At 32.9% G+C, this 26,208-nt stretch overlaps 2 protein-coding genes across 3 annotated transcripts in view; one reads left to right on the forward strand and one right to left on the reverse strand.

Annotated features, from left to right (window-relative positions):
- Positions 1-3,353: 3,353 nt before the first annotated feature.
- LOC143355767 (polyisoprenoid diphosphate/phosphate phosphohydrolase PLPP6) lies at positions 3,354-5,353 on the forward strand. Its single transcript, XM_076790876.1, has 4 exons — positions 3,354-3,733; positions 4,237-4,368; positions 4,621-4,720; positions 4,776-5,353. Exons 1-4 carry the CDS (start codon positions 3,725-3,727, stop codon positions 5,168-5,170), a joined length of 636 nt encoding a protein of 211 aa, XP_076646991.1. The 5' UTR covers positions 3,354-3,724; the 3' UTR covers positions 5,171-5,353.
- A 677-nt stretch (positions 5,354-6,030) lies between these two features.
- The window catches only part of LOC143355765 (alpha-tubulin N-acetyltransferase), a 34,279-nt gene continuing 14,101 nt past the window's right edge, over positions 6,031-26,208 (reverse strand). The window contains exons 2-8 of one of the 2 annotated variants that reach the window (XM_076790872.1): positions 25,484-25,633; positions 20,852-21,023; positions 14,808-14,949; positions 13,775-13,874; positions 12,595-12,682; positions 11,939-11,985; positions 6,031-6,711 (exon numbers count right to left, since the gene is read on the reverse strand). In XM_076790872.1, the coding sequence (XP_076646987.1) occupies positions 6,426-6,711; positions 11,939-11,985; positions 12,595-12,682; positions 13,775-13,874; positions 14,808-14,949; positions 20,852-21,023; positions 25,484-25,633 (985 nt within the window). In that variant the 3' untranslated portion in view covers positions 6,031-6,425. Of the gene's footprint in view, positions 6,712-9,278; positions 11,355-11,938; positions 11,986-12,594; positions 12,683-13,774; positions 13,875-14,807; positions 14,950-20,851; positions 21,024-25,483; positions 25,634-26,208 lie in introns of those variants that run through there. The other variant, XM_076790873.1, reaches the window with a different exon arrangement.

The following is a 26,208-nucleotide window of genomic DNA, read 5'->3' on the forward strand; positions in this document are numbered from 1 at the left end:
ACGAGAAGACAATTGAGCGCCGACATCTGATATGTTTCCCTTCTGTGTTTCACATATGCAAGCATTTAATATCCTAAAAATAAGTAACAGTTATTATAAAATAACTTAAACAAACTGAAAAATTAATTACCCTTACTTTTTAGTTCGACGTATCACTTTTGGTGGTTTCATGTTACCTTTCTGCATCTTTTGATGTTCATCTTTGATGATCATTACTGATCTGCAAACAGTAAACATGGTAAGGGGGCTTTATGTACATAGAAGCCCCCGAACGTGAGACAAAAAAATAAATTGTGTGGTTGGTCTGCTCCAGACATCGGGGCTGACAGTCTTTGAAAATCTCTCGTTGGTGCCCTTACCACCGACGAGATATTTAGAAAGATGCCAGTCCCCGTGTTAAACTGCGAGTCTCAAAGTGGGTCCCAGGTGGGTACTGGGAGCGGTCGGTAACGGCCCCAATGTCGAGATACTCTCGTCGGTTGTGGAACTAAGAACGTGGAACTATCACTGATCTCAAATACCAACATCGCTAAACATACCGCGCTCGCTACCTAAATAGAACATTTGCTCGTGAATTACGTAAGAAACGTCAGTGACATAGGCAATAAATAAACGTATAATGCGTAGAATGAGAATAAGTATTTTTTATTGTATAATTTCATTACACTCTTATTGCCTTCTTATTTTCCATATTGTTCACTATTGTAATCATTATTTTATAATCAATAGTTTATAGGTGTAATTAATTAATTTGGAACTTATCGCGATATTTATAAAATAATGATTATTCAAGAAAATATATTCTGTAATAGTTATGGAAAAAAAAGAACAAATACAATATTCAAGTAATGACAAAATTCAATCGTCCTTATTCTGATCCGTAGTAAAAAACAGAAAATTAATTTTTTCACTTATTTAACCGATAATACCACTTCTAATGCTGGACTGCATTGACTGCAATTATTCAAGTAGAGGTAGTAACGAAATGGAAGTGTTAAGTAATGAAACTAACTTTCGACGGATCACATCCATGTAATGCTATTTGGTGGCAGTATTATTGCTATTTGACAAACGCACAGATACACAGATTCTTATATCTTGCAATGCACGTTGTTTTTTTCTCCGTCAACCGATTTCGATGAAATTTTCAGTTTGTGTATCACTAACGTAGAGATAAAGACCCATATTTTAAATTTTTATTGCGAATTTAAATAAAAAAGTTTTGAAAAGTATATGTCATTGTAAGTTTTAATTATAATTGTATTGTTTGCTATTTTTTATACGTTATAGTATTGTTTCTTTACATTTTATATTTTTTATATTTTATAAGCAATAAATTTTATGTATAATCAATAATTGTATTGTTAAATTTCATTTTCTGTGAGTAATTGTCAATACATATACGTTAGTAACCACATCTAGACTTTTGCCCGAAATTCAGCAATTTATCCGCACTGTGCAACGCGGCGAAAAGCGAGCAATCGAACTCGAGGCGAGAATACGCTGTACTTCTCTGTGTTCGAAACTTTTATCGCTTGTTACATAAGTGAATATCATCGGAATTATATCATATTTGGTTTAATTTTAATCAGAAAAATGCTACGAATATATTGGTAAAAGTTTCATAAAAAAATAACGAAAAGTAAAGAAGTTTTGTAATTGGATTGGTAGTGGTCTTCTGGTCTCACACCGATATAGCCGACAATGTGTGGTCCACTCCTCGACGACGACGTTTCTCGAGTTTCGCTGTCCGCTTCTTCGTGCAACATTATATCGGAGACGGATATTCTCTCCGTTTGAATGCCAGTGATTTTGGTGTGCCATAGGCAGAGTTGGGCATTATTTAGATAAAAAATTATTTAAATGCCGATTCGAATAAAAGATACTTTATCTTTATTCGTTATTCGAAGGTTCGAATAAAAAAAGTATCTTTATTCGACGAGTATCGAATAAATAATTTTATTCGACGAGAATTTATCCGACGAAAAAAGATAATTTTTTTTATTCGAAGCGGATTTATTCGAACTTCAAATAATTTTTTCATCTTTTATCTGTATCTTTTATTCGAAGGCTTCGAATAAATCTTCGAATAACTTTTGCCAAGCGCCGAGCTTCAAAGACCCAGCGATAACAGACGACATACAATGTAAGCGGATGGAGAATCGCGCACGAATGAAAGTTTAAACTTTTAGATTGTTCAATACATCCTCATAAAATTGTGACGATCGAATGGAGGGGATTTTCCTTATGAAAATGAGGTCAAATTCAGGTGTAATCGAACAAGTTTCACTGATACGTAATGTTACGATAAAAATTACAATCTCATTAAAGACAGTACAAATGATGTCGTGTTTGGACTCATTTTGATCGGGATAAGCTCTACAACTCATTCGTATTAACAATATTGTTCTGATTAAAAACATAAAAGCATAAATTGCCAATAATGCTCGATTCTTCATCTGCTTACATTGTAGGCTGTTGGTCGGTCTTTAAAAAAAAATCTTTATTCGTCGAATAAGTTCATTACGTGTGGAATAGAGATAACATAATTATTTTTATTTGAGGCGTAACAAATAATTTTTTTATCTTTTATTCGCTGTTTGAAATGTCTATTTCAATAAAAATTTGCCCATCTTTGCTCCTACAATTATATTATTTTATATTATATTAATTCATCCACGTGATTCTCTCTCAAACTCTATACTATTCGGAATAGTACGTTAAATAAACGCTACTCTAGTTTTCAACATATTTCTGTTCCCACAGATCGATTCTTGGAACAATTATCTATAAAAAAAGTGTAAGGAAATAATGCTTGTTCATGAAATATTTTTAAATTACAAATTAAGGTAAATCATATGAAATTTGAAGTAGAAATTGATTTTCCTAAAATTATGCTTTAATAATTTCTTACGTAAAATATTTTTACGAATTTTTCGTCCTTGATATTAGATTTACTTTTAATATTTTAAATCTTAAAAAGCTACACTAAAAAAAAATATCTGTTTAATTTGAATACGTTTTTCGGAGAATGTAACATTTGATAATCGATATGGTTCCGTGATGATTCACCTTCTCACCGACGAGAATTTCCTTCGTGGTCTTCTGCACCGACGAGATACCGTCGTTGGCCTTCTGTTTCTTACTCCAGCCAAAATCTATCCTAGAGGGCGGTAGAAAGCACCGCATTTTTCGAGCGACACATTCTCCCGTAAGGCTGGCAGTCTTTATATATATCTCGTCGGTGACTCGGTTCTGTTCCAGGAAAAGCTGCTCGGTTCTGTGTCATGCTAAGACTGAGCAGATGTCAGCACTATATCGGTAACGCCGAAAACCCGGGGTAAGCACTCTCTTATCCTCTCTGGGTCTAACCTATACCTCGTCTCTTGTTGTATCCCTACTGTTTGAAAGGAAAAGGTAACAAGGGTAACTGTATTCCCCTGAATTTTTGTCAATTGTCCTGATCTGGTGACACTTGGATTGACTTGGATGGAATCCGATGGAACTGAACTTTGCAACCGACACCAGGCATGATGGCATGATAGAGAGTACCCCTCTTGCCTCTACAATCACTATCATACAGAGCTCCTGATAACGACAATATCAGATTGTGTGAAACTATATAACAACGGAGACAAGAATAATAAAGCTGACAGAACACTGTGTGATAAACTAAGAGTTTCGTAACCTAAATTAAGAAGTGTATTTAAATACATATTTTATCATGGATCAGGTATGCATTTCAACCATTACGTTTTACAATATATTTATTTGTTAAATATCACAGTATTTATTCAGCAGTAACGTAAATGATCACGATCATATTCGGTATGTTTTTCTGTTATTAAATTCTTACACGTTTATACTTGCAACCGAAATTACTTCCATCGCAATCTAATAATTTATTACACCATAAAATAGATTATTTTCATTAAATTAAAGTTAACAAATCGTTTAATTTTTAGTAACAGATTCTATAATTAGGAGTGTTAAGATATATAAACGCCAAAGTATTTGGAATAGTTTCTTTTACCTACGACCTATACGGTTATCAAATTTTAATACACACATTTTTAAATCATTATTATTAAAATCAACTAAATGAATAATTTTGATGACTATATGGCATTTTGATTGACACTATATGGCATTCTTTTTTTTTTCATGAACAAAGTAATAAATTGAAGTGTAAATGATTACGAATTTGAATTACAAATATTTTCTTGTATTTAATAGGATAAACGAAATGTTTCACCGTTGTTACGATCTATATTAGCTATTGATAAGAAGATAACGGAAAATTTTGTGAAACATGTTGAGAAACTTATGCCTATGAGACAGTTACAAATACATTATAAAGCATTAGAGGTATGTATAAGTTATTCTTTCTCATTTAAATAATAAATATATCATTTTTAAATAGTATCAAGTGTATTTGATTTAAATGTATCATAAAGTATAGTAATAATAATAAATAGACATTTAAATTACTAAATTAAACTTATTTTTCCGTAAATATTATTTAATAAAGTTAATAGTTAAAATAAAAGATGTTAATTAGGTACGAGTATAAATATTGCATCTTGATTTTTTTATTCATATATATTATTATCTGTGTAGATATCTTGTCATGGACTAATATGGATTACATTGACACTTGCACTTATTTGGATCCTTGATAACAGAAATTTATATCAAGTGCAAGTCAATTTATTAATAGGTAAGCTTGAGAATTTAAAATGTTACCATCTAATTTAACCCAAATATATTTTTAGGTATATTGTTAGACATTGTTGTTATTGGTGTATTGAAAGCACTTACTAGACGAAGACGCCCTGCCATTAACGATGATCCTCTTGCATTAGGACCTGATAAATATTCTTTTCCATCTGGTCATGCCTCTCGGGCAGTGTTAGTATTCTATTTTTTCTATTATCTGTGGCCTCTGTCTGCGATCTTTTATCCTTCATTGTTAGCATGGATAGTTGCTATTTCTCTCTCAAGGCTCTTAATGAGAAGGCATTATATTCTTGACGTTATCTCAGGTCTAGTTATAGGTTATGCTGAAGGAATTCTTATGAGTATTTTATACTTAGAACCTGAGACATGTAGGTATTTAATCTCTTGGATAACTGATGAAAAAATAGATGGTGCAGAGTATGATGTATAGTTCAATATTTTAACTTAAGAAACAAATGAAATGCTGCATATACAGTTGAGAATGTAATGCAATATTTAATGTATTTTTAATTACTGTAACATAGCCGTGTTTTTTAAATGTGGATATATGAGAGGGGGGATTATTGATATTGGCTACTATATTGTAAAATAAAGAGGAGTGTTTTATACTATAGCAATTTATTATATTTTCATATGATATAATTTTTCCCACTCATTTTCACTTTTATGTTTGAGTAATACTTTATTATTTCAAGTGCCTGGTATTTCTTACAAACTCAGTATTAGAAAGTACAAAATTTTCTAAATACTTCTGACGAGTGTGTTCATATGAAGAGTTTATTTTATTCTAATGAAACAAATGAATGTAGTAAAAATAAATTGAAAAGCAGTTTACTTTTATAAAAAACAAAAAGGAATAATTCACATAATAAATTCGTAAATTATTTTATTGAAACAATCTATCAGGATGGACCTACGAGACCAAGTTTCATGCCTAATGAACGAGGATAATATTATTTTATAGAGATCAGATAATATTATTTTAGAGATATATATTATTTACGTTTCACTTTGGTATACAAATTTCATTATTAATCTTTACAGAATAATATTTTCTCTCTTCATTAACAGAGAAATACCTGGTATTATACTTTCGACTAATTATATGTATATAAAATTACTAGCCAGTTCATACATGGATTCTACCTGCTTCACATGTACTACAGCATAATTTATTCTTTTATGAAAACTTACTAACAATTTGAACATTACAACCATTTCAAATAATAGGAATACATAATTTTAGGTTTTTATACTAGGAACAAATAATTTAATATGGTCGCGTTTGAGACACGTACAATAATACCTTTTTATGTGAATAAAAAATGAAGTTAATAAAGCAAAGGTAATAACTTACATTTCTTTAAACAGTACAAAAGGTTTTCAGGTTTCACTTTGTACGCAGCTCACCTCCAATATAAAATAAGGAAATACTTTTTTTTAATAAATAAAAGCATTTGTTTTTCTTGAAAAGAAAACGCATTCTAATGTAATAAATACTACCATTTTTATGGTCATCGTTAACTACCCTTTCCCAGTTACTTTACTGTGAATGGTACAGTTGTTTTTATGCTTCGTCACATACACAAGCAATACAATTTTCCATTACAATTCCTCTAAGACTGTTCATAAATATGAAATAATTTTATTTAAAGAAATGTCAATTCCTCACTTCTTTAATTGCTTTACCACAGAGGTGAATGGTAAAATTTTAGGTCCAAACGAGAGTGCTGGTTAGTACCAGCTACTACTTCTTGACTACAAGAAGGAGATGGCTTCACATTCTTTTCAGTTTTCTCTGTTTCTCGTAAAATGGTAGCTAGGGGAGTGGGTTGATGATCAGGTAAAGCAGGTGTCGGAACCGTAGATAATTCGCTTGTACGTTGCTTCTGTTCTTCTTCAGAGTAAAGACTCAAAGAACGTGGTCTTTCCGGTTTCGATTGTATGACAGCAGCTGTGCTCGGGTTTTCACTGAAAAAGTAACTTCCCATGAAGTTGTCAAAACATAGAATATTAAAGAACATTGACATATATTCTATGATGATAATTTTTCACTGTGTACAATTCTATATTATTAACACTCAGAAGACAGAGGTTTTTCAAAATATAAAATCCAAGTCCGTTCGAATATTTATTTATAAATTTTTCTAGGTATACTATCATCATATTCTATCCAAGAAGTCAACCTTTTTATTAAATTTAATAAAATTAAATTACAATTTGATTTAATAATCAGCAGGTGAAAAGTTAAATGAAATTTTTGACGAGTTTGATCAAAATGGATCAAAGTACCGTCGTCTGAGAGTCAAATCATTGAATCTTATGAAAATTGTAATATCTGTGGTTGTAAGGAAGAACACCGCATGTCACATACTTTCAATTTCGAGATATTGCCGTTTAAAATTGCGATCACTAATTCTTTGTACTAGTAATATTTCCTTGCTGCATTATTTTTGTGAGCCTATCAAATTTGTTTTCATGACTTCTTTCTGGTAAATACGTAAGTCCTGTATTATAAAACTCAATTAATGCATAAACTTACATTTTTTGAAATTGTGACATGCACAGTTTTTTCTTGCAGAAACAGATTTAACACTTTCATTGTCACATAAATCTTATATGTTATACAAAATTTTAAGTAATATAATTAAATAAAGCCATTTCATAATTTATAACGCACTTATCTTGCTGCAATGCATTTGATAATTTTTGATAAACTGTTTTTTTACAAGAAAAAACAAGATTCACCCACCAGCAATCTCTGTGGCAGTCAGTGTTCATACAATCATTTCAAATAATATGATTCTAACTTTGTAACGATATTGCCAAGATTAAAGTTAAAAAATATGTAAACAAATAATATTACAATGTCTTTTTAAAGAATTAGCAAATTAAAGATTGTATTTTTTTGAAGTTTACTTGGTATATGGTATCTTCAAAATTGCAAGATAAGATAATGAAGTATATATTTATAATATACGAGAGTACAATGTGAACCACGGAACTTGGTCAGTTTAGATTACTGTGTTATTAGCAGGCCGACCGAAATTTTTTGTCCACTCTTTTTTCAGAAATTTTCAAGATTACCACAATATGATTATGATTATGATTATTACCACAATGTGATTATTTTTTATAAATAAACCTATAATTTTTGTACACCTATCTTTTAGTGGATATTAAGATGAATTCGATAAGTATTATTAACAAATTTCTTTTCATCTGGACAGAGAGAACAAAAATATTCTAGTTGAAAGAATTTTGTATTACAAGGAACATCATATGCTCTACATACACTTTCCGAAGTTGTTAATACACCGAAATTATTGATTTGAACGCTTGCTTACTGTTTATAAGTATTTCGTTCTGTACATTGGAATACATCTAATGATAGTGGAAGAAGTGAACCGTTAGTAATCTTAGTGATATTCGTTTGCGTACACGTTCCATGGTAATTTACAGTATCAACGAAAAGATTGAGTTGATCTTGATGCTATGGCATTATTGACAGCCCCTCAAGTATCTACTAAAATCTACTTGATAGTCCTGGACGGTTGGATCGGTTGTAAAGGTGTAGTAGATTGGCCAGTTTTTACTCGGTTAGATTTCTTTTTATGGGGTACATTGAAAGAAAGAGTGTATAAAGATGCTTTAACAATATCAGAAGACAAACAATTGTGAATGCATGCTCAACTATCAGAGCAGATGTCATAGAAACTATAGAAGTTATAGAAGAAACTATAGAATATTTTGAACAGATATTTTAAAAATATTTTCTCGGTTCAGATGAAACAAAATTTGTTGATATACTTACCAAATTCGTCTTAATATCCGCTAAAAGATAGGTGTAAAAAAATTATAGGTTTATTTATTAAAAAATTCATGGTAACGTTGAAAATTCCTTAAAAAAAGAGTTGACAACAAATTAATTTATTATAGTCTTCATCTAGAACCGTGCAATACTTGACAAAAAAATTTCAATCAGCCTATTAATAACATAGTAATCTAAACTGATCACGTACTATAGTTCACTCTTAACACATTGAGGAGCATAATATGTAGAACTAATATAAACATGAATATATTATTAAATGATTGCAAGACATATTTTATGGTCGAACATATACCGAAAAACATTCTTAACTATATATACTATGTGCCACTAAAGTGTATCAATTAGCATTAATTAGTTTATATTCAAATTATTTGTGGACTAAATATTAATATCTTTCCATAAGTTCAAAATAAAAATTAGTGAATTATGGTTTTATTATTATTTATTTTATCAAACAGTAAAGGGTACCTTTTTCGAAGAAAGTTATGGTCTTTGGTTCAGTTATGCTCCTCATTGTAATGTATATATGTCATGCAGCAATCAGAACTTTTGAATGTGATTTAAGTGAAATTACTTACTCCGCAAATAAAAATAAAAGGAACATGTTGCTGGTGCACAAAGGATTTTAGGATACTGAACTTGTGTTTCAGAGTGGATTTGTTTAATATCTGGTAATGAAAAGGGAGTAAATATAAATCCATGCTGAGCATTCAATGAAAATGTTTTACTGATATGCACAGGTGCAAGTAATTGCTAAAAATAATAATACATATCACAATACATAATGTACATATATACATACATACATACATACATACGCACGTATACACATGCACATTACAATCCAGTAATATAATATCAATAAATCTGTGCATTAAAAATAATATTGCTGAAATAAATGTCAATTGCGATTAAGTTGCTTTGCCAAATTAATTAAATATGGAATTTAAAAAATATATATTAAAATAAATAATTTAATCACAATATAAATAAATTCATTATGTATTCATTATGACTCTATTAAATCCTCTCTCTCTCTCTCTCTATATATATATAATGGAAGTTCTATTTTACATTTACAATTTGTTAAATATTAAAATTATTTACAGTCACTAGACAATAATAATCTTAAATACCCCAGTAAACAATTTGCTATGAATTTGTTACCAAAATTTGTCTGCAAATTCCGATCCATCTGTTTCTACATTAGGCTCGGTATTTGTGTGCAAAGGTTGCAGCCAACATTCCATGCCAAATCAAGACCAAATCGAAGCCACACCTTGACTTTGTTATAGAGCAGTAAGAGCGAACCTAACCTTGTTCTAAGAGTAAACCTTGCTTGTAGGAAGGAGAACGGAATTAAATTATTGAAAATATATGAAACATAAAATTATATAATCTAGAAGTTTAAATAAAATTCTATTTTTCCTCCTACAGCAAGGTTTATTCCGATTTTTCCCGATATGTACTTATAGAGCAAGGACTTAGTGCGATCGCCCTGCCCTCTATAACGAAGCCAAGGTTTGGTCTCAATTTGGCATGGAATTTTGCTTGCAAACTTTGCACTCAAATTCCGATCTATTTGTTTCTGCATTTGGTTCCGAATTTGTCGACAAGTTTTAGTTCCAAATTCATACAAAATGGGGACCAAATTCTGTTCCAAGTAGGGTTTGGTACCAAATGGACAAGTTCTTTACTCGCAAACTGTGATATGAACATTGCGCAAAATTTTCTCTAAACAGAATTTGGCTAACTGGGACCATACTGATATAATGAAAGACGCAAAATCTATATTTTTCTATACTTACAGTGAAATCTCGTTGTATTTCAGTCCCGCCGTTCTTTTTACTGACAAATCGGTGGTCGCCGAGCGTCCCGTTTGAAATACACAGGGCACGCTGGAAACCTAAGACTCATTCCGATTGAAAGTCATAAGAAACATATGACATACAAACGTGACTGACGTTCCAACGGAAGGAATATCCGTCTCCGATATAATGTTGCACGGAGAAGCGGACAGCGAAGCTCGAGAGCCGTCGTCGCCGAGGAGTGTGCCACACATTGTCGGCTATATCGGTGTGAGATCAGAAGACCACTACTAATCCAATTACAAAACTTCTTCATTTTTCGTTATTTTTTTGAAACTTTTACCAATATATTCGTAGCATTTTTCTGATTAAAATTAAACCAAATATGATATAATTCCGATGATATTTACTTATGTAACAAGCGATAAAAGTTTCGAACACAGAGAAGGACAGCGTATGGGAAGGAAAGAGCCGCCAAGAGTCGCGGCCGCCGGCACAGATCAAAGCCCCTCCTGAGCGCAAGCCTTTAAATGAAAAATTTAACTTCTTTTTTATTAATTACTTTTTTATGCGACTTTCACCAATATATTTGTGTCATTATTCTGATTAAAATGATATCAAACGCGATATAATTCGGATCACATTTACACTAATTTTCCGTTAACGTAATTGTTATGGGAAGTAGCTTTCATCGTTCGTTACACACGTAAATGTCATCGGAATTATATCATATTTGGTTTCATTTTAATCAGAAAAATGCCACGAATGTGTTGGTAAATTTTTCATAAAAAATAACGAAAAATAAAGAAGTTTTGTAATTGGATTAGTAGTGGTCTTCTGGTCTCACACCGATATAGCCGACAATGTTGTGGCCGCGACGGCTCACGAGATTCGGCCACTCACCGCGGTGGTGTGAGGTTTTCCACTGACTTGAAAACGTGAGGTTGGCATTGGCATACAACGAGATTTCACTGTATTTAGGAAATTAAATATATATTAAAGTAAAAGATTACAATTTATCATCGAGATCCTAATTGACAAGAGAAAATTCTTATGTTATCACTATTGGATATTTTCGAACAACATTTAACTTAAATAATCAAAATTCAGGAAAATGTAAGAATGGAAGCGTCAGGTAACATTTAACACGCTATTGAATGTGTTCTGGCAAGAGATAGCGTGAACGCATTCACTGTAAAAAGAGAGAAAGCCGCTTTATTAAGGCTAATGTGTTATGCAACTTTTTTGTTAAACTTTTAGCGGCAAGATTGGACGTTTTTAATTTTAGTGGTCAGTTAACTTGATTTACTACATAGCGAGTTAAATTTTTAATACTATATATCATGTAACCGTTACCAGATGGGAACAGTTAATAAACGTTATTTGTCTGAAATCTTATTTCTCTGGTTATCGAAGAAATTAATTGAAGCTTCAATATCAGGCATCCGCGAGAGGCTCGCTTTTTTCAAGGTATGAACACAGAATCGAATAGCTAATTAATTTAAGCTTGCAGGACCGTTCAACGATCTGGTGCTTGCTTTTCATCACTACTCACCCAGTACGTTCTGCGGATGGACCAAGCACTGTAGTGTTATGAATTATCTAAAAGAAAGCGTTAATATGTTTTTAATTGAATTACAATGTAAGTTGCAACAGAAAGTTTACGACTTATGAAATTTTTGTTATTAAGCTATTGTTGTTATTAATTATTTATTAGTCGATTTTCATTATAATGTTTATCGAAATTATGTAAGTGTAGCTATATTATCTAAAGAAGTCGATATACATACAAAAGTGCTTTCTTAGAGCTTACTCGTCTGCAATTTGAAACTATAACTATCAATTGTTTTCTGGATTTATTATATTGTATTACATTTATTACATTTAAATAATTATTACATTATATTACATTGCATTGAATTCATTTGAAATCCCAACAAATACACATAAGTTGAGTGAAAAAAATACAAGTGAGTGACTTTGCTTGATATATTTAGTATTAAAATAGTATCTCTACATGCCTGTCTACAAAAACATTGTTGATAATGCTGTAGATAATGCTTTGACGGTTATGATCAGTACAAAGTAATAAAAGTATGATTTTGATACAAAATTTACACATGATATTTCTGTTCTTCATTTTACAATAAGCTCAAATGTTTGAATAACATTCTTTAAGTGTAATACAGTATTTTACGGTGTTGTACTTACATTTGCCATGGAACAAGGTGGTCGTGCAGCAGCATATCTACCAAATGAACTACGTGTAACAGGTGGAGGATATTGAACTCCATTCATGCTGAAAAAAGACAGAAGTATTGTAAGATGTGTCCTTATTAAAATTACTGAACAATATTATCAATATACTTAATGTTATTAGAAGATACAATTCCTTAAATAGAAGAATTAAAATAAATAACTTTAAGGATGCTGGATTTGGTCATATCTAATCGTAGGTATATACACAGGGTGTTCACACTATTACTAGCCAGTGTGTTTCTTGCAAATAATAAATATTAGAAAAAATGACAAAGGAAAAAGTAGTGCTGTTTTCTTTAAGCAACGTAATGGCGTATGTAATTTTTTTGTGTTTGCACTATCTTCTTAGAAATGAAGGTGATCATCAATTCTTTAAATGGAATGCTATATATTTTGTTATATCACATGAAAGCGTGCGTCAAGACAAATTCTTTCCTATGTGATACAATGACCTTCTAGGTCGTACAAAGTCAGAAATGGAAGAAACATTTTGAATATATCATACTGATGTGTTTACTAGTATTCTTTATTGACCAGACTAAATACAATAAATGGCCAATATGACTTCCTTATTATGCATGTTCGGTTCGAATAATTACATTCTTGGTAGTTTCTTCTAATGTTGTCCAAGATATTAATGCACGTGCCTGCGTTATTTTACTTTTTAAGTTGTTAACATCTCTGGCCTGTGTATCACGACATTTTTACGAAATATTACGTACAATATAAAAATGTTCCTTCCATTTCTAACCTTATATGACCTTATATGGTTATTGTGTCGTATTCGAATGAATTTGTCTTCACACAACGTTTTCATATGATAAAAAAAGAAATATATATAAAGTCAAATAAATAATAAAATAAAACAATAAAATTAAATATATAAAAATAAAAATAAAATAAATATATAAGATATATAATATAAAAATATATATAAAAATTGAAGGTCACCTTCATTTAAAAAAATAGTGCAAACACAACAGAATGACACACGCCGTTACGTTGTTTGCAAAACACAGTATTATTTTTGCCTCCTTCATTTTTTCGAATATTTATTATTTGCAAGAAAAACGCTGACTAGTAATTGCTGACAAACACTATTTGAGTTTTACATAAGTTGCAACATACGTACCCAGAATTACTTTTTCCAACATTGTTATGAATGTTGTTTTGTCCAGCAATGTCAATATTAGCGGGAAGGCTATATCTATTCGATCTCACGGCCGGATGTTCTAAAATTCACAAAATACTTTATAAAATTAAATTACTGTTCCGTATTTTTCGTTTCTGGTGAAGCAACCTTGTAAGTTCCATGCGATAGTGATAATTCATACTGCACGATGGTTTCCTTAGAATTTTTGAATTACATTTCGCCAGGGATACTGCGATCAATTTTCTCGAATAAGTTAACTTCTGGGTAAAAAAAATGAGAGCAGCTCATTTATAATCGATGGAGAACACTTATCGTTTAAGGACAGCTTCGAATCGATCACACGACTCGCATAATAGGGTCGTTGGTCGTGTATAGGGTGACACTGACCGCAATTTTATGCGCCTTGGGGCAGGAATTACCGATTTAGGATACAGGCTACCGAAGAACAAATTGCAAGACAAATGTAATCGACCTTCGACCTGCCATTACCATACCCTTAACTTGAAACCAGATTGGCAACGAGCTCATGGGCAATGTGGTGTATTATACTTTTACGGCGGTACATGAAAAACGTGATACGTTCCCCGATTTATACACGATCATCGGATCACTGTAAATTACTAGTTTACAGGCCAAGCTCTTAGGTTTATTAATTTTTTTTTTAGTTGAAAACTCTTTTAGTAAGTAAGTGATTTAAAGAATCGATTTTTTAATATATTTAAAAATAGTTACTATAAATATTGTTAAAATTAACTTTGTGACCTATAATAGAACTTCAGCCATATTTATAACTGCGTCTTTCAATCTTCGAAAGTGTTTTTAATAACTGATAATTATTAAAAATTAATAGGCTGATTCTTAATTGTTCGAGTCCGTTTGAAGGTATTTTTAGAATGATATTCTTAACATACGAAACTACCAGAAAGCATAAAAAAAGAATTTGAATCTTTTTAATCGTTGAACTAGTGAGACATTCTAAATGCCAAATGCAGGATGAAGATGATATACATACCGCCATCAAAAAATCCGTGGAAGACGACGAACTTATTGTTCTGCGGTATTATTTTGGAGAGGCCATAGTATTTGTCTAGAAAGGCTAAGAACTTCTCAGAAGGTCTATCGATCGCCAGTTTCACCGGCCTAATATGTTCTTCCTGGAAATTTAGAAGCAACTAGGAATTAGTCAACAATTAGTCAATCTTGAGATGAATTAATTAAATGAGAATTTCCAAAACTGATAGTGGACTTATGTAAATACTATTCAATTTAAATAGAAATCCGAATCAAAAAAAGATTTAGCTTGATAAGTCAAATGTTTGCAAATTAATGTGAAAGTAAAAGTTTTATTAACTCTGATGAAATCTATTGTTTTGTCGTATCTAATACAATTGCCTATATACAATACAGTATAAATTAGAGGCAAAAGTTAGTAAAACCATTTGTAATATTCACAAATTTTTTAAATTTCTATTTCTATAAATTATTTCGCAAATTTCGTATTTATACACTTTTAATATTACGAAAATATAGTACAATATTCCAATATCTTTTTCTCAGAAAATAAAGAATCTTTATTACTTTAATTTATTGTACTATTTAGTATACCTAATTGTATAAATTATACAAGGCACATCGAATGCAAATTCTACTATAACGTTCAATCGTCGAATATTAAAAATATTCTTCATCAAGTGACCACGGGAATGTTACAAGTGTTTATCAGATTCAATAGGATTTATATTTTCACTTTGACATAGATGAAATGAATATTTTTAACCCTAGATAACTAAACTATAATGCAAATGATGATGCCAAATAAAATCACGAATGCAATTGGACACTTTTAATTTAACAACGAAAACATTTTACCTTAAGAGAAAGGATACACGAAATGAAACAGTGTTATTCGATATTGAGTTTACTAATATAATAGAACTATTCGATGCATCATCTGGTATCACAAGATTCGAATGTTTGCCATTTTTACGAATGTTTAGTTATCCAAGGTTAAATGATACAAGTTTAGATTTTTACAAATTATGATATTTGCCGAACGTGCAAGGGGAGGTATAAATAACTGCTACTATTCTAAGCTTTAATGGTAACTAGAAACGTAGTGAGATAATAATTATTAGCATAAATTTGAGTGGGGTCGCCTTGGCCCCAATATATAGTTCAGTTAACGGTTAATAAACTGGTGAAACATAATCTCAACTCAAATCACCTATTTTACCATTTTTTTTTTGTTTGTTAACCATTTGCATCATAGAAGGCCTTTATCACCAAACTTTTTTTATTATTATATTTAAGTACAAAAATTACTACAAGTAAAAGAACTTCATATTTCAGCATTATAAGAAAAAATAAATTGAGCGTATATATACGCTCCGGTGACAGTGATCAGGAAAATTGAGCGTATATATACGCTAATGATGCAAATGGGTTAAAGATGGCTATATCGAGTTATTCAAAAGCGAGGACAAAGGTTATTGAAATAGCATAGCTATCCAACTTCCCAAAATGTGAGTGAAGTACTCATCGGCACTCTTGGTACCTTGGTCTAATAAGGAGAAACGAAAGTACCGAGGCGAAACAAACAGTTCGAATGAGTTCAGTCACCTTTCGGGTTACCTTCGCCCGTAACACCCACGCGTAACGACCTTTTGTCACGCTCCTATTTAAGATCGTTCACTAAATAATCTGCCAACGTAGGCCAGCCCGTTGCCTTTTCTTTTCCAAGATTTTGTTTAGGTACTCGATACATTTACTTCGTACGACCAAGCCGCTATTATCTAAAGCTTCGATCATCTACAGTCTACAGTATCGCAGTAATATTCGAACAACTTTTAAAAGGACGATAACTTTTTACCCGACTACGCAAACACAGAAGGTAATTAAACGCTGAATCATACGACTTGGATTGTTTTGAGAAGACAGAACAATCAGTTTACTACAACTTTTTTCATGTGGACCTATAATGAAAATTTAAAAAGTACGTTTTGTAAATCTGTACATACAATTTTTTAATATTTTGTTCAAAAAGAAATTGAGAATAAAGTCAAGAGCTTTGTTAATGCCACTGTAAAGAAGGAAAACCGGAATTTTTCACTTGTTTATTATCTTTGACAAAAAATTCTCTAAAACTTAGCACACCCGACAGACTTGTAAATGTACCCTGTAGGATAATTCATGATGCCGAGGGAAAGAATAAGAGGAAATGCTGAATCTATGGTAAGAAGAACTATGCCGACTGAGAAAACAGGTATTTCGTAGCAGTGCAGCTGCATATTCTAGATTATTTTTGCCTCGTTTTGTCATGGTTGGCGCACTTGTCGGAATCACTGCAAGTGCTGTCGGCTTAGCGACACGTGAATTCGCCCCGTGGTCTCACACACAGTGCTCAACTATCACGAACGCCGGCCTGTACGGTACTTTTCCGTAATTAATGCATATTAGCCGTACTCCCCGACGTGTTATAGAGACTGCCATTAGCGTGGCAGTTTCTCTGTGCACCTAGCGCAAAAATTCGTCCCGACGAAAATTATAAAAAATTATATGAACCTCTAGGAATCGCGGAATTCTAACGTTTTTCCCCTTCCTCCTCTTAATATCGCTTTGTCAAGTAAGCGAGGACAAGGGTCGAAGGAATTACAGTAGAGCTTCCCGTATCCTAATCCCCGTTGTCTAAGTACCTATCATAATCATAACAATTTAGTACGAAGCTAACTGTGCAGCAGTGTCGCAATGGCAACGAACGAAAACTTGTGATTCTACTTAGGTATTGAAATAAAATACGAGGTGATTAAAAAGCACGAAATTTCTGAAAATACAATACAATTGGCAAAAATACATGGTGTCGGAAAATCTACAATAACAGACATTAAAAAACAAAACCTTAATATTGAAAATTATATGCAATGTATAGATAGATTTCTCAGATGATAGAGTATATCACACACACACCAATTTTATTTCACAAGCTGAAATTGTAACTGAAGGTAATGATGAGGAGAACGTATTTTCTCATAAACCTTCTCACGTCGAAGCATTCGAGACATCCGTAAATACACAGTTGTCTACGTTGAGAAACATATACAGTGTTTACTGGATATATGTTCAAAACACGGGTCTAGTCAGGGACATATATGAGTCAGGAGATCCACGGTATTCCGGTATTCCGGTCCGGTATTCTTGGATCCACGTCGAACGTAGAAAAGGCCAGCGAAGCTCTAGAGGCCTCGGTTCATGGCCCCTCACGGGATATACCCCGCGGCAGTGGGGTGTACAAATTGTAAAGTCTCTTGATTTTTATTTTAATAAGTGAAATTTAATATCCGAAAAGTTATTGTTCCGTTATTCGAAAATTCCGTTCTCCGACCACTCTTGTCTTCCTATTAATGCGGATATGGGAGGCTCTGCAGTACTGTAAATAGTTTACAATCCATGGCAGCCATTATCGCAAATACCGATCGCTATTTGATGTTTTTGAGTGTCTCATTAGTGACAATTTGTAATCTACGTTCAAGAGTGTGGTCGAGGACCGTTGCAACATCAACAGTTGCAATTGAAAATGACGTTATACTCGTGGCTTATGGACAACCAATAATGAAACTCGAAGCACATAATACATACTTTGAAATAATATGCACAAATATATTATAAACCATTCATACCAGAATAGTAAAAGCTTTTCATAAAGCTTCACTACGAAAAGATTTAACACTAAACCTACCGAGCATAAAAGTAGCAGATATGCGTTGCCTTATAAAAACGACAAGATTGTACTTTTTTAGAGTTCGTACAATTTTTATTGTAATATGATCTTCAGTAAATTTTTAATCTCAATAATTGTAAAATAAAAAATTTGAAGCCGTTTATTTGACCTGCAGAGGTAGAAAGGAAAGAAAGTCGAGCATCTAGACTGATACCTGTGAGAAAGAAACTATCAGAACACAATATGAAGAAAAGCACGTCGATAAAATAATTTGATTTGAATAATCTGATGCATAAAATGGAATTTCTTTATTTCAAATAATCTAATGCTTTAAAGTCTCACAATAATGGTGCGTAAGACATTTTTCTGTCTTTTGCATGTTATTCGAATTGTATAAATGTATAAAGTGTTCCATTGGTCAATAACAACCGCGCAATAGCCATAAACTTAATTTGAAATGTGAATTTAACTCGATCATTTTTGCACTTGCATCGTGTATACAAATATCCACAAATTACACCTTTAAATCAGTGAAATAATCTTTTAGATTTTCTAATGACAAGTTTAAATTGTATTTATTTACGTTAGATGTTATTATATGATATGACATAACTGAATTTTTCCATTTCACCTTATTTTTATGTTATGTATTATTTATATAACGAGCGTAATTTTTCTATTTGGTCGTTGGTTATAATTTGGTTTGCCGTGGCGATTGCTTGCGAAACGAGAAACTTTCGCAACTAGTTGAACAGGATCGTGGCAACGTTACTTCGTTTTGCACAAGGTTTCCGTGGAAGTAGTTTAGATCAAGATCACACGTCGCCTTTCTGCTTTTACTCGGGAAGTAATTACACCTTGTTTGCGATCCGGACGATTTCCAATCTGCGCGGGTGGAATCTGTGTATACGGGACGTGCGAGTTTCTTCGTGGTTCCCACGAGTATGGGATCGAATTCATCGGCAGATCAAGCATGGTTTCTCCCATAGATTCTCATACTACATTCAATTTGAAATTTCTAACCAACAGGATAGACTTATTGGTAGAGTGTGGATTTTACTTAATGTCATGAAGAAACGGAGAGTGTCGATGTATTAGTCTTGACATATTAAAATTATTGAAGAAAGAAAGAAATTTGCATTTAGCTCCTATATCTTACAATTAATGCAGAAAAATCCGCATTGGATAATTAGATTTATCTTTCCTTCAAGGAATGTTGGGACATTAAAAACCTATAGGTTAAGGGACCCAATTACTGTAGGGGTACCAATTGCTGTGTATATATTAATTATATTTATTTTTAAAGCATAATGACTATTTAAAAAGAGATACAGTGAATCTGGGATATATGTCGTCGAGATTTCTGAGTTAGCCGTCGTGGAATTATCCCCACTACCGCGGGGTATAGCCCGTGAGGGGCCAAGAAGCTCGAGAGCCCCCGCCGCCGCGGAGTGTGAATATAACACGGTTCGGGTATATTGGTGTGAGGCCAAGAGACCACTACTAATCCAATAAGAAAATTTCTTTATTTTTCATTACTTTTTATGGGACTTTCACCAACACATTCGTGGCATTTTTCTAATGAAGATGATGATATCTACTTGTGTAATGAAGGTGAAAGTTACTTCCCATTACAATTACATTAACGGAAAATTAGTGTAAATGTGATCCGAATTATATCGCGTTTGATCGGAATTGTATTGTGTTTGGTACAATTTTACTCAGAAAAATTCAACGAACATACTGTTGAAAGTCTCGAAAAAAAATAATTCATAATAAAAAAAGTCTAAGTTTTGATTTAAAGGCCTGAGCTCACGCCAGTCTTTCAACTTTCCCGAACGCTTCGACTCTCCGCGTCTTTTTCTTTCTCATACGCTGTCCTTCTTGGCGTCCGAAACTATCACCGTTCATTACTCATGTAAATATTATCGGAATTATATCATATTTGGTATCATTTTCATTAGAAAAATGCTACGAATGTGTTGGTGAAAGTCCCATAAAAAGTAATGAAAAATAAAGAAGTTTTGTTATTGGATTAGTAGTGGTCTCCTGGTCTCAAATCGATATACTCGACTCGTATTATTCTCGGTCTCTCGAGTTTCTTGGCCCCTCACGGGGTATACCCCGCGGTAGTGGGGATAATTCAGCGACAGTTATCGGCCATGCCTCGACGACATATATATAGAATTCACTGTACAACATTTTTGGGACGCCTTGCATATCATTTTTTCATATTATTACGAATAACGGATATATTCAAGGTGGTCAAAGCTGGTGGGCAATCCTACGCAAAGGTGGATTGAATATAAATAAATATGAACATGGAAAAGCAGACTACTTACAGACAACATATGCTGGTAGAGAATATTCCCAAGGCCCATGCGTTGTCGGGACTCGTGGACGTAAAAGTCTAAAATGCACCTAGGCTTCAGCTGGTAATGAGCTCCTGTTTCGTCGAACATGAAAAGATTCTTCGATCCGGTCTTTAGCAGGCCAACTACGCTGCCCAGTCCCCTGTAAAATCGAAGCAAGGTTGAAACATTACGCGGATAATGATTCACGGTTGTGGTCCAACGTTCGTGATCCGCGTTGCTCGAAACGCATATGATTTTCATCCACCATGAATGTAAAACTTTATCTTTTAACAACTGCAACTACGGGACCCGTTCAAATCACGGATTGTAAATTTTTTATTAATTGTTATAAAGATGCATTTATAGAGAAGAATATCTCTTCTGACACATATTATGATAAAAATCGCTAAATATTTAATCAATTTTAGTGCTGCGTAGATCTAGTGTTAATTTCGTACACAATCCTTCAAATAATTTCATGAAAAGTTTCACTACAATGCATCGTAGAAGTAGGTTCATGCTGCTTAATTTTTTTTCATTTTTATGACATTCAGGTAATAATTTCACCGTCCCTGTTCCTATTAGACAGATTGTGAAATGCTTGAAGACGTATAGCCTCGCAATATACATGTAAAATAGTAAACATCTACACGTTTATTTATTGTAAATTGGGCATGCAATTTTAAACATAAAATATTTCATTTAACGAAGTAAATGTTTAAACAGTGTTTTATTTGAAAAATATTGATAATAGTTCGGATTTATTTTTAAATGAGATGAATTTTAATTAAATTTACTTTTCCCAATATTATAGTTATTTTCGTTATCGTCCCGTTTTTGTCCTCAATTTATTTTCACTACCAACGAATACTTGGGGCACAAGTATTACATATTCATAAAATAGAAATATTTTTTCCCAGAATTTTACTTACTATTTAAAATACTGTTCTATTGCACTGAATATCATCTATTGCCCTAAACAGTATTTCGAATATTTCACAAGTTAACTAAATATTGTTATGAAACAGACTAATTCAACGAATAGTTCGAAACATTTATGTTAGTAACGTTCCTCATTATACATATGTACATACGTTGTGAGTGAAACGTTCATAATAGAATTTCTTCGTGTTATTTCTAAATTAATAAAATATATATTTTTTATACGTGTTTTTGTTAAATAACACCTATGGAGACGAAGGTTTACATAATGTCTAAAGGGATTTACATTCACTTACATTGAAGGTTTACATAATGTTTAAAGGGGTTTACATTCACTTACATTGAAGGTTTACATAATGTTTAAAGGGGTTTACATTCACTTACATTGAAGGTTTACATAATGTTTAAAGGGGTTTACATTCACTTACATTGAAGGTTTAAATTCTTGATGTAATAAGAATATCAAGCGAATAATAAATTAATGAAGAAATAAAATGCGTTTATTTTCCACGGTTTGCTGCAAAGTTTAATATTAACAAACGGCTCGTTTCTGGCTCGTTAAAAACTCTTGACCGTATGCTTTTCAGTATTTTGACAAATCATTATTTTTTATTTTGCTTCGAGAAAGTTATCCAAGACTTCTAACTATATATAGTATATGGTAATGCGTGAGGGTAAGGTTCGTTAAGCAGAACGGATGAGGAAGAGCTTCATACTCTGATTCGCGCGACTTTTTAGAGGTTCATGGCCATGCCACGTTGGCCGTTATCGCGAAGCAAAATTGCTTTACAAGATTCGCAAGAGGAAGTTACAATATTACTGCCTTAAAAAATTCTACTTCAGTATATGACATACTGCACATTATCTTTCTTACTAGTCGTTCACTTTGCTTAGCTTCGAAAAATAACTTCCGAGTTGTAATCTTTTTTTAATCTTACTAATAACGACGTTCCTAAAATAAAATTTTGTGTAGAACGCAGAAAAATGTTAAGCAAATATTCTTTATACAACCTGGAAGAATTCTGACAATTAAAATAAGATTAAACTATTAATGGAGCGATTTGCACAAAATTATATACATGTTAACTGACATATATCCGCCCGCATGACTAAAATTAGTCATATAATAATATTAATATATAACATTAATATTAGTCACACGTTAGTCATTTGTGTTTTTTCAGAAAATAAATAAACGAATTAACGAAAATTAACGAAAGATGAAAACATAAATATTTCTTATATGTTACACGAAAAATGCATTTTCAAATAATCTTGTGTATGAAATAAAGAAATAAAATAGATCTTGCAATACTATCTAATTTCAATAAAAGTGTTTCGATTACTATTTTCAATTACTTCTTCCTCGTTTCTGTTCTATAAAATAGCCAAAAAAAATCGTAGATTAAGTTTTAAGTAGTCGTTGTAAAGAGGATTATTTACTTTTTGGATCCATTGTATCTAGTGGGGTTCATCACACCCTACCTAAGCAACGAAGCCCCCTTCCCTACAATCAGACCTGCAGTCAGACTCGTGATGAAGATTCTGAACAGAGGCGAATAAATATGTATGCTATTAATTTCCTTTAAACCGAAATAAAATTCTATTTTGTTGTAGCCGATACATGTACAGCGTTTGGAGAAAACATAGGCGTATAATAAATATAAACTTTCTTTTTTTTTTCTATGAAATTCTGAACGATGAAGAATTTCTAATCACTATAACCACAAAATACAGTTTTTGTTCGATATGTGTCCCAAATATCTAGCCGATAAAAGTCCCAGACTTAAACCCACTACCGCATGGAATACCCCGTGAGAGGCCACGAAGCTCGAGTGCCCTCGGTCGCCGAGGAGTGTAAATATAATACATAATCTTCCAGCCGATAATTGTCCCTGCCAGACCCGCGCTTTTGACATATATCGAGTAGACCGAGGCCACTCGAACTTCGCTGTCCTAATTTACATTCGGCAGTGTATCAAAGAATAGTATCTTCTAGTCGATATATGTCCTTGGGTGGACCCGTGTTGTGGATATATGTATATCGAATAAACACTGTACATACAGTTTTCTTTCGATATAAGACGACGACGTTTTTTCCGCAACAAGGGTGTTTTTTCTCTATCCTCCCTTCTTTTGAAGTTGTCCGCTCGACAGAACGAGACGGTATCTATTCTTCTCCAACGAAAGATACACGGATGCCCACTTTATGGTCTGGACAACTTTATACCGACCGATAAACTCTCAGCCCATTCAAGAACAATGCCAAGCCGAATAGGTAACCTCATCCACAATACGTCGGAAGCCGTCCCGAGTGATCGTCTTATATCGAAAGAAAACTGTAGTAGTGCAAGGGGTTAAAAAAAATGAGAATTAAATAAGATAGAGAATTTGATAGCCAACGAAATAGATGATTCCCTTATCCCGCGTTACACAGAACAGTCCACAAGAGGATGGAGATTTACAGAAAGCCTCGCAGTATAGGTACAATGCACCGTGTAGCCTGGAGTGGAGTCGATTGCATCGCGAGGGAACTCGCATCGTCACGAAGACGACGACGCCGGGTGCACGAGAGCGTCTACATACATTCCGTGCGTCGTTAATGGCGGCGCGAGTGGGTCTTTACGATACAGCTATTATCATCTCCGATCGTCGCGCCTGTACGGGGTATTAATTTTTCTCGCGCGGGAAACGGTTCTGAAGAACATTTTAATCAGGAAACACATCGGGTCGAGAGGAGATGCTTTGTGAATAGGGCCGAGCGAGGAAGGAAGTGCTTCGCTTTCCGCAGGCAAGCGACACACCAGACACGACGTATCGATCCAACCGACCATTTTGCGCGCCGCGAAACCCTTATCCTGCGAAATGCAGCTTCCCTTCTGCTCCCTACTGTCACAGGTTGGCTTTCCAGTTGCAAGTTTTTTAAGAGGATCTCCTTCGAAAACGACCGCTTACTCTCGCCGTTTTACGGTAACGCGCAACGCCGGAAACTGATCGCGTACCATTTTATTTAGGGATCAAAAATAACAGTTTCCCCAAAAAGTTTTTACGAAAAAGATCAGTAACTGAAACTCTAACTTGAAGATATTAACCCCTTGAAATACAAAGATCTCTCAAATACCTTATCTGTTTCTTATGACATTTTGGACATTGGTGTAAAATATTAATATTTAAGTAAATATTATCCATAATTTGTTTATTACCATATCCCAGAAACATATGTGTCTGCTTTGAATTTATACGAAAATTCGTGGTTATGCTTACATGAGTGATAAGCTAAATGGTATCTTTGAATAAATTGGAGATTCAACTGAAAAATGAAATTAATTGACAATAAAAAATAAAATGTATTGAGACCGATTGGCTAATTTTTGCATCGAATGCTTTAACACGTTGACTGCTATGTCGTCCATATGTGGGTGACGGAATTATTTGTCCAGGTTTTAAAATGCATTTTTACGTTAATATGTAAACTGTACCAAAGATTAGGATCTATAAAATGCAAGAAAGTTGGAGGACTACTCAATATCATACATTTAATTTTTTTCAATTTCTATTTCATTAAATAACTTACTTTGATTTTATGGAATTTTTGTGGTTTCTAGTTTGGCAGTCAAAGAGTTAAACATCTAATTTGGCAATTGGTTACGCTTTTACGATGAGTCACGACTTACTTACCGGTTTGCTTCGTTATCGACTAATAGGTAAATTATGTGGTCCGTGTCCCGAAGTTTTAGGGCGTTGGTTATTGGTTTGTTCAAACCCTGGGCTCTCGCCGAGGCCTCGCCCATGTCGTCCAGGATCCTGCTTAGTTGCCTCTGGCATTCGCTAAAACAAGTATTTTTAAACATTTACAGTGTCGTATAACTAGAGAAAATAAGCATGCGGTCTACGACGTTTATTTGTGACATTTTTCTGATTGAAATGACCCCGAACACGACACAGGATAAGGGACCAATTATTGTGTCTATATTAATTATATTTATTTTTAAAGCATAATGAATATTAAAAAAGAGATATATGACATATATATTAACTGATTTTAATGAAAAAAATGTAGTATTCATTATGGTTTAAAAATAAGTATAATTAATATAGGCACAGTAATTGGCACCCCCACAGTAATTGGGTCCCTTACCCCAATTTGAATTACATTTAGTTGCTTAATTCATTCACGATACGGTGGAACCTTGATTATATTATTTGTACTAATCTGCGAAACGCGAGTGTTCGGAAAATAAACAGTTACCTACTTATAGTATTAGAATAATCCTATTAAATCGTGTTGCATATCGATTGTTTAGATTGAATTGTTTACGTGTGAAACATGTAGGTATTTGGATGATAGGGAATTCGGATATTTTCAAGTATTTCGGATGTTTGGTCTCATTTTTATCAGAAAA

This window comes from Halictus rubicundus, chromosome 7 (assembly GCF_050948215.1).
Source record: "Halictus rubicundus isolate RS-2024b chromosome 7, iyHalRubi1_principal, whole genome shotgun sequence".
Taxonomy (NCBI): domain Eukaryota; kingdom Metazoa; phylum Arthropoda; class Insecta; order Hymenoptera; family Halictidae; genus Halictus; species Halictus rubicundus.